The 10,247-nt window shown below is 38.2% G+C and overlaps 1 protein-coding gene across 1 annotated transcript in view; it reads right to left on the bottom strand.

Moving 5' to 3' along the window:
- The window catches only part of LOC107725130 (RNA-binding protein Musashi homolog 1-like), a 39,415-nt gene extending 30,673 nt beyond the window's left edge, over positions 1–8,742 (bottom strand). Inside the window, exons 1-4 of the mRNA XM_016534286.1 lie at positions 8,562–8,742; positions 7,986–8,026; positions 7,274–7,355; positions 7,109–7,193 (exon numbers count right to left, since the gene is read on the bottom strand). Coding sequence (XP_016389772.1) covers positions 7,109–7,193; positions 7,274–7,355; positions 7,986–8,026; positions 8,562–8,626 — 273 coding nt within the window. The 5' untranslated portion in view covers positions 8,627–8,742. The remainder of the gene's footprint in view (positions 1–7,108; positions 7,194–7,273; positions 7,356–7,985; positions 8,027–8,561) is intronic.
- Between the last annotated feature and the right edge of the window lie 1,505 nt (positions 8,743–10,247).

Genomic DNA, 10,247 nt, shown 5'->3' with positions numbered 1-10,247 from the left:
TATATATAAATACAAATCTATATAACATTCTATGTAATATACATCTACATCTATATTATACAAAAGTATTACATACTAATAATATATTTTAATAATAATATTATATTTTATTAATAATAATAATAATTTTTATTCATTAAATATGTTACATTTTATATTGTTATATTTTTTGAAAGTGCTTTTCATTAACTGTATATACATATATAAATTTATATTTATAAATGTAATACCTTTTTATTTCTTTTTATAAGGTTAAAATAATTAAAGGTTTCAAGAGTAGTAAACAGTTATCAATATTTTATACTGTATATTTTAATGTTTTGATGCCACATTTCTGTGGAAGTGATTTACCTTTGTGTTAATGGTAGTACCTATAATTTTGGCCATACATAATATCAATCATAATACGTTTTGTTTTGGGGGTTTTTATATACAGCAACATTAACAATGCATATTGTTCCTAAGCTGCTTTACAAGGAATATTAGTAGTGAGCAACATAACAGTGATGGTAGAAAAGGAAAAATCCTTTGTTGTTTAAGTAGAAGAAGCTGGCACATGTATAAACCAATTTATACAAAACAGTCATTATCAGCATAGGGAAACATTTATATATCACTGCACCACTACGTTAAAACTAAAGGTGTTTGATTGTGAACTGCTGTTGTATATGGGACTGGGCCATCAAGGTCACTGTGCATGAGTGAACAATGGCAAAGCAATTAGCTAACGATGCTCGTTAATGAGGCTCAACAACCCCACACCGTGACCAAGATGGAACAAAGGTGAGTGTGTGTGTGTGTGTGTGTGTGTGCTGACACGATGCAAAATCTCAGGAGAGGCTTTGGCTTCAGCCATGTAGCTACATCGGAAATGCAATCCAGTTTGTTTCCCTCAATCCGATTAGTTGCTTTGGCGATCCATACTAATTACGGACAGGGAATTCTCTCTCTCTCTCTTTCCGTCCATCCCGCAGCTAGCACCTCGTCATGCCGTCAGCATTTGAGAGCTAATCTCCAGAATCTACCGCTAAACCGTCACACACACTCGTACACGTCAATGACGCACTCAAGGCCTCCAGCGGGACTCTCATCCAAAACATTTCAAGTGTCCTTGTGCCAGTTCTCCACGATGCACAACGCAGGACTGTCTCTAGCATGCAATTAGCTCACGATGCTCGTTAAGGAGGCTCAACAACCCCACACCGTGACCAAGATGGAACAAAGGTGAGTGTGTGTGTGTGTGTGTGTGTGTGCTGACACGATGCAAAATCTCAGGAGAGGCTTTGGCTTCAGCCATGTAGCTACATCGGAAATGCAATCCAGTTTGTTTCCCTCAATCCGATTAGTTGCTTTGGCGATCCATACTAATTACGGACAGGGAATTCTCTCTCTCTCTCTTTCCGTCCATCCCGCAGCTAGCACCTCGTCATGCCGTCAGCATTTGAGAGCTAATCTCCAGAATCTACCGCTAAACCGTCACACACACTCGTACACGTCAATGACGCACTCAAGGCCTCCAGCGGGACTCTCATCCAAAACATTTCAAGTGTCCTTGTGCCAGTTCTCCACGATGCACAACGCAGGACTGTCTCTAGCATTGAATTACAAACTGAAAACGTTTAAAAAGCTAAAATTGTCCGTAAAAAAGCATATTATGCACAAGCATTGCATGTTAAAAACAGAGTTAAATACATAAACACATGAAGCCACAAGCTATAAAGAGACATACGTTCTTTACAATGCTTTCATTTTCTGACTCGCGCATGTGATCCGCTCCGTGCTATTGTGTCTCTGGACCGGAGCAGAGTGTGTGTGCGGTGCGGTGGTTATAGCGTGACAGCGCGAAACCAGACTTCTTTTTTTCCTCAATGGAAAGCATATTTACACTGTTTGAATCGTTCCCTGTCCCCTATATAGTGCACTACGTGCCATTCACTGTACAGAAAATACTAATTCTGTGGACAAGTGACGGATTTCAGCCGTGGCTTCAGCGTCTATTTTATAGTGTAGGGGGCGGGCGCTTCGGATTCTAGAGAGCATTTGATTGGACAGAAAGTTTGATGAGAAGCTGAAGTACGATGTGATGTCAAAAAAATCGTTGAGCCGTTTTGGGGGAAGTGACGAACTGAAAGCTTTGAATGCTTATATCTTCTAAATGCGAATTTTGTCACTGTTTTGGAGCACACTGCCTTATAGATAACCTTAAGACTAACATATTGATACTAACACCCAAAAAACTTTAATTTTGATTTCATGGGGACTTTAACACTTACTGGACTGAAGCAACTTTGGTTTACTTGATTATTCATAGATCATTTTTAGAAAAATCGTGTTGAAATGTGAGGATCAAATATGATCATCAGACATTTGAGGAACATTTATTTGGTCATCTCTCAATCATCATTGTATTGCATTGCATTATATGTTTAGAAACTACAGAGCTTATAAATATTACCTTATTAAGACATTATTGGGAGATTTTATGTCAGTAGTCTGTTACACTGTTATAAAGATCTCATTGATTTACATTAAAAGCTGAATTTTATCTTGCTTTCTGGCCATATAAATATTAGTAACTGCACCAAATTGCATATTTTTGCTCAGTTTGGGCCTTAGAATAAATTTAGGTGTTTTATTCCCCTTATATTCTCACTATATCATGCTATATGAGGCATAAAAGCCTGATGTATCAAATATGATACTCAACAAAAACCACATACAAACCTTTTTTAGATGTTTATTTTTTTTTTTTTTAGATTTTGTCTAAAAGTTCAAAAAACTGTTCCATTTCAATTCCATTACATTTCTCTTGACTGTTATGCATATGCCAGTCTTTACAGGGTTAAGATACAACTCAGTTTTTTTTTAAACACACAAATAAAACTCTCACATAGTTTGCACACGGCAAAGACGTTATATCCGATTGTTCTAGAAATGCACATCCTGTCATGTCTGTTTTGTAATTTAGCCTTATTTTTACAAGATTTGACAATATGACCTCTCGTTTCCAGAGCTCAGACACCCCTCTACCAGCCTATCCTCTTTCACTCGTTCTTCTGAGGGCCGATAGCATGAAAAAACACTCTCAGCATGGCACATTCTTTCTGTTTTCAACACGGACCCTTTCACAATATCTTCTTTTCAGCTCCTCGCATGGATGGCAAATGCAAAGAATAGGCAAACACCCAGAAAAGACTACAGAAGGACTGAAAATGTGGACGGCATGGAAACGCTTTACTGTTACATGCAAAACTTTACAGTACCACATCAAATATCAAATAAAACAGTACATACTGCCATCTGCGTTGCAGACTGTTGACGATTCCTCTGCAGTTCTGCTGGAATCTCAAAACGCAGCTGAAGTGGACGAGGAGCTGTTTGCACAATAGTCTTATCTATCAAAATTGCTTCCTGTTTTTGCGAATCCCTCCCCACACAGCATTTCAGACCCCACTGGAGTGACCTAATAACCCACAGCAACCCCACCAAAACATTAACACAACAGAGCCTCAAATACCATACGAAAAGGCCATTCAAACCCATCAATACACAATTAACACACTGATTAGCCTTTGCATCGCAGCACAGAAAACAGAGTTTTGCTGTATAGGCTACCTGTAATGGAGATTTACATCACAGCTATCAGAATCAACATGTTTTTATATTGTGAAATATTATTACAATTTCGAATAACTATTTTATTCCTGTGATCAAAGCTGAATTTTCAGCATCATTACTCCAGTCTTCAGTGTCACATGATCCTTCAGAAATCATTCTAATATGCTGATTTGCTGCTCAGAAAACATTCCTTATTATCATCAATGTTGAAAACGCTTCATTTCATGCTTCAAAACAGCAGCATTTATTTGAAACATAAATAACTTTTGAACCATTTCAAATGTCTTTACTTTGACTTTTGATAATTTAATGCATCTTTACCAAACAAACGTTTCAATTTATATATATAAAAAAAATATCAAACTGACCCCAAACTTTTGAACAGTAGTGTAAGTTTGCATAAAAATTTCCCTAGTTGTTGTCTAATATGAACACCAGCACAATTCACGAGACCTTAGACATAAATTAGTATTATATTTACTTACTTAATACACTATAAAAAATGAGTGTAATTTTAACTGTAAAATACTGTAAAAACGCTACGGGGAAAAAAAATGTTGATAGGTTAACAGTAAGTTCCTGTACTATATACAGGGAAAAACTGTAAAAGATCTAACCAGACATTTCATGTAATTTTACAGTAAAATGCTGTTAACTGTACAATTATTAGAAGTAAAAAAAATAACAAATCAACATATAATTTACAGTAAAAAACTGTAAACTGATATTCCCAGAATTCCCTGCATGACACTCCACATTTGAAAGTATTTTGTTTAAGTAATCGTGTTTCTTAATAGTTTTGTCATGTTTGTTATCAGTTATGTACATCTTCTGTTGTTTAATGAATGTTTATTGAATTATTTAAGTGTCACGTGTTACCATGATGGTGTTTAGTGTTTGTGTGAATGACTCTGTGCACCTTCTATATATTAGTATATACTTCAGATTGTGGAAAAGCTACTTGTGATGAACATATTCTTCATATTGCTGTCTCTTTTACCACCTTTCTATTTTACCGGTTGTCAATTTATGTTAAAGATACAAAACAGATTTTAGTAGCAGTGTCCATTGTTGAACTGTTTCTTGTTTGTAAATTACAGTTTTATACTGTAAAATTTACAGTTTGTTCTGTAAATGTTTTTACAATTTTACTGTATTTTTTACTAAATTATTCTGGCAACCACAGCTGCCAAAATTTTTTTTTTAAAAACTACAGATTTTTTTTTTTTTTTTACAGTGTAGACACATTGTTGAAGAAAAAAACTAACTTTTTCTAGTTATCATTTCTAACCCCTTTTTCAATAACATCAATTTCCTAAAGGATAAATCCTGGCCTTAATTTTAATAAGATTCACTAATTAATACATCACATTACGAAAATAAAACAGATTGCATGCAAACGTTGACTTGAAGCCACAAAGTATTATATTCTAGATTAGAATTTCTCTCGACTGTTAAAAATAAATCTTGTCTTCATACATGCCAGTCTGTCCTTCTTCGTCATGAATTAAAGTGAAAAATACTTTAGACTTTTTCTTGAATTGCATAATCATTTCAAACTGCGAATGATGCAACACTGATGCCATAGATTTTTCAAAACAGAAAATAAAGAGATTGTACACATGCATTATTCTACACATCTACACCATCAAGTGTTATGGAGGGTCACAGCGGTTAATGGGCGTGTTTAAGAGTGTGTGACACTCTCGGATATAACCAACAAAGTTGTCATGGTGATGATAGTCCCACATGGCGACCGAACCCAAGAGACTGAAGTGTTGCCAGGCTGAGTCTCTCCACGCAGCAGTAGTGTTTAAGTCACCATCAATAGTTGTAAATACTCTTGCAAAAACATGCGTATAAACATGATTCGGCTAGCCTCATTCTTTAATGTGAAAGGACTGGGAACAGGCCACGACACAGCCCAAATTTTACAACAAACAAATACACACACACACGCATCTTTTAAGGGGTCTGTGGCATCTCTGTAGTAAAGCTCTGGTTTTGTCTGCTGACACACCCACACAGATCTGACAAAGGACCATCAGTGACGTCCCAGGACTCACATATTCAAACACAACCAGGGCACTTATTCAAATACAGCTACTAGCAAGCACGCTACTCTGTGCAATGCGGTCAAAACTGGACAAAAAGTTCTGGAGCTCAACATGTATTAGGTTTCATAGATTTACAGGCCGCTTTCATTTCCATTAAAATCCCCACGGTTTGGTAATTGTGCCATATTAATACTAAAGTATTCTGAAAAATATATTAGCATATATTCAAACTATTCCATGCCATTTACATTGGTGGTTCTCAACTGGTGAGTTACACGTCTGTTCTGATCGGGGGTCACAGACATCAGGCAAAACTAATATAACAAAATTAAAGCATACAAGCATGCATAGTCATAACAGCAAAAAAGCTATTTTGTGATGTTTTGTTGTTGACGTCAAATGCTGTGCATCCGATCAATCTTTACAGTACTACAAATTCACCATCACTATGGCTAATACTAAAATAACATTTATTTTGTATATTTGTATATTAATGTGTTTGGCTGGTAAATCACTTCAGCTGTTGGTTATGCATTATGCATTGTCAATCTTCCTATTCAGCCAATGTCATGTTAATAATTTTGCATATTGCTTGATCTATGCAGCTGGTTTAATACATTTCAGTGTTTGATTTAAGATTCTCAAATCTGGCTTCTGAGGCAAAACCAGTTGAGAAACATGATGCAAATTATTAGATTGTGATGAATATCTAAACCTTCTTAATGCATATGAATAATATTAATAATAATACTAGAAACACACTTAAATACAAGTCTCAAATGTGACTGCAGTACATTATCTAAAACAAAAACAAGACTCTAAGTCTTTGGTTTAGTAATGGTAATACTGAGATATTTTGAAAACATAGTGAATTGGTACTGCATGGTACTTCAAAGAATACCATTGCATTAGCATAATCATGGTATATTTTTTATAATAACAGCATGTTATTTTTGTAATAATAATAATAATAAAACTAACTTCTGCAGAGTTTCTTAAAGTATATACATGCATCTACACAAGGCTTTTGGAGTGTTGATCGAATCCTAGAAGATTTGGAAAAGTTTGATTCTGCCCCGTTTCGCTCCCCTGGTTGCTATGACGATGAAAAGCGCGAAAGAACGCTTTCATGTGGCGCGCTCTGCGCCAGACAGACCTGCAGGAACGGACCTCGCGCCTCGTGCATGTGGAGTTAAAATGATCTTAGGAAACGAAAACCATCGAGAAGCATTCATCCGATCGAAGTGCTTAAGAAACAAACTGCAGAATATGAAGCAGCTGCTTCAAAAACAAAGAATAAGCCTGATGCAGGTGTGATGAAATACTGACCCGTATAGAGCATGCAGAACTACTTCTTTCTAGATTGTATCTAGAAAGAAGTAACAAACAAATCACTGCTATGCAGAATAATAAAAAACGATAAAAAAGCTCACTGTTTTTGAATCCAGCTCGTGTCTGTTTTGGGCCAAAACATTATCCACACCGGTCTGGTCTACGTAGGTGACAAATCCAAACCCCCTGCGCAAAAGCATAACATTACGCATAAGAATTAAGTTACAAACAAGTCAGCAGCGGATGTGCGCGCGCCTCCCCCTCACCTCGACCGCTTCGTAACCGGATCCCGCATCACCATACACTCCTTCACCTCGCCGAATTTACAAAAGTATTCCTTCAGCCCCTCTGGAGAAAGAAAAACACAATGCATTTATTTCATAGCAGCAGTTTAGTGACGCAAATCATGTTTGATGTACCTCAAACAAAAAGCTTGCTGCTACTAGATCAGCATTGAGACTGCCCATCCGTGACCACTTTGCGTCTCAACAATAGTGCTCATTATAAAGCTCTGGTAAGCATTCTTATTATAATGTTCTAAGCTAAGCTGAGTATTTGAATAACAACACAGGCGTGCACAGTGCGCATGCAACCAGAGATTTTCCACACTGCATGTTGCATTTATTCAACCACATCAGTGCTTCCTCAATAGCGCCCTTGCTTTCACCTCAAATCACCACCAGCTCACTATATATATATATAAATATATCGTCTGGAGTTTTCGAGGAAGTATTGCAAGAGAAGTTTTAAGATAAAACAGCCCATTGATCTATAAATATTCACCTATGTAAACGATATAGCTATTACGCATTAGGCTCGTGCTTTGAATGCACGCTTTGATTTCACGGAAACTATTTGCTTTCTGTTTCTAACCAAACAATCATAGAAAGAAGAAATGCTCCTACGAGCTCACAGCAACCCATGCATTAGACTTTTTGTGGAAGTAGCACGCAGGACAGAAGATCACGCGTGTCTCACCTTGTGTCGTCTGCCAGCTCAACCCGCCGATGAACATTTTGCTGAAAGGTGAAAAAGAGAGTCAGATCAGACATCTGAAAGTCTTCTGAAACGCTATTGATTACTGGTGCATGTGTAAATACAGTAATCAACACCCTAAAATCGTAATGAATCAAGTGGAAAAGTGAAATTCGGCCATGATGGATGGATGGGTGCCGTTATTTCCAATCCAAACGCAGAATTGATTCTTTCCTCTCCGTTAAAAAGTAACAAGTTCGATCATCCCCGTTTGAAAAAGCGAAATGGAATGTAATAACATAATGTGTTGGAAAAAATTTAACACTTCCAATTGTAACAGATGGAAACAATGTAACAGCGCGCGTCCTGGAAAGGGGGAACATGGAAACAATGTAACAGTGAGGCTCCTGGCTGTTACATTGTTTCCATTTTCGCTCTTTCGTAAAGGAACCCGCGCTTGTGTCTTTTGTCTCCGGTGGTCTCTTTCCTCCTGGTCCCAAAACTCTCAGGTTTAAATGAATAGATGTATATATAGATCTCCCGTTCGCGAGGAAAAGCCGAACAGAGAGGAAGCTTTACCAGGGGTCGTGTGGGGAGTCCTGCGTGGAGGACGACAGGCTGCTCTGACTCCCTTCTGTGTCCATTCCCGTGTCCCTCTGTTGCCCGGACTGTGATCCGAAAGGGAGCCAGGACTCTCCAACTCAAGAGCGGGTGGCCCGAGGGGGTGGGGGAGGGAGGGCCCGTCTGGAGGAGGACGGGCCAGGCGTGGATTTTGCACACACTGAGGCACCGCCTCCCGTTTGACTTTTCCCGGACTCTCGTAGTTTGCTCCGCCCCTCTTTCTCCCCGGCCCTGCCCGCTTTCATCTGCTGTCGTACAGTAGCGGAGCAGAAACGTGGTCTGTCTGAAGAAAGAGAAAGCCAGACAGACAGACAGACAGACAGACAGACAGACAGACAGACAGATAGACAGATAGATAGATAGATAGAGTAACACTGTTGTGTCTATTGTGTGTACCACCAACCAAACCAACCCAGCGCTGTCTACAGCCAAGCAGCATCCAATATCATACAGCATCAGGCTGAGTTTTGGTGATTGGTAGTCTGGATTCCTGCAGGCCTGAATAGGCACTAAGTCAGGACCAGGTGATTGGTGGTTTGCATGCGTGGGTGAGGCCAACAGACTGACCACAACCATTTGTAGTCCTCAGGGAGGTGTGCATTGTTCCTCATAAACAACAGCATCTCACGTGGTATTGTTGTCATTTTAATGTTTTGTTATTTCGTGATTTGTTGAAAATAAATAAGTACTGACATGCAGAGGGCAGGCTGGAAAAATAGTCGAATAATTTGGAATATTAAAGCCCGTTTCAAAATATATTTACTGTCTCTGAACACATTTACTTTAAAACATAATTTAAAAATGAACAACTATGTGCTTCACAAAACATCTCATAAGTAAATCAAATGTGGATTTTATGTTTCCCAATTTGTTAACGTCAATAAAGCACAAGAAAAAATGACATCTGTATGCAAAAAGCATGCATCTCTATGACATCTATATTAAATCATAGTGTTATCCAAAGCAACTTGAGGAAAAGCAAAAGCAATTTATCATACAAAAGCCAACAATATCAGCAGTTATATTAAGAGCACAAAAGCTAGAGCAGAAATGCACCTACAAGTACATCTTAGATATATGAAACCTGATATTTCAGTGGAAGACAAGAAAACAGATACAAAGTGAAAATCTCAATTATCAGATTAAAAATAAAACTCATGCTCCAAAAGTTTTGAGAGCAGTTCGTAGGCCGAACAGGTAGGAATGCATGCCACAATTTGTAAAAAATGTGCGTGCTTATGTATCACGGCTCAAGAATTTGTCAGCGCGGTTGCCCTGTGTGTGTGTGTGTGTGTGTGTGTATGTTTGTGTATTTGATTGTGGTCTCAGGATGAGTGTGTGTGTGTGTGTGTGTGTGTGTGGAGAAGCAGTATGTAGGACAGCGCCCCAGTGCTCCCGACTGGAGCTATGGGCGTGCTAAATTTCTGCATGCATGATCAATGGCTTTGAATAAAGAGAAAGAGGGAGAGGGGGAGGGGAAGGAATTAGTTTGAAAGGGGGTTGAGAAGAGGCTGAAAACAGAATGATGAGACAAGATGCATTTATGACAAATCTGGACCTCATGCACAGGCCTCATTATGAGAACTGCGCAGCAAAGTACCTGAACAGTGGGTGACAATGACTGATGTACATCTGTTTACATAT

This window comes from Sinocyclocheilus rhinocerous, unplaced genomic scaffold (assembly GCF_001515625.1).
Source record: "Sinocyclocheilus rhinocerous isolate Xijiao unplaced genomic scaffold, SAMN03320098_v1.1 scaffold1295, whole genome shotgun sequence".
NCBI lineage: Eukaryota > Metazoa > Chordata > Actinopteri > Cypriniformes > Cyprinidae > Sinocyclocheilus > Sinocyclocheilus rhinocerous.
The sequence above is the reverse complement of the archived record's forward strand: the minus strand, read 5'-3'. Positions and strand labels throughout refer to the sequence as shown.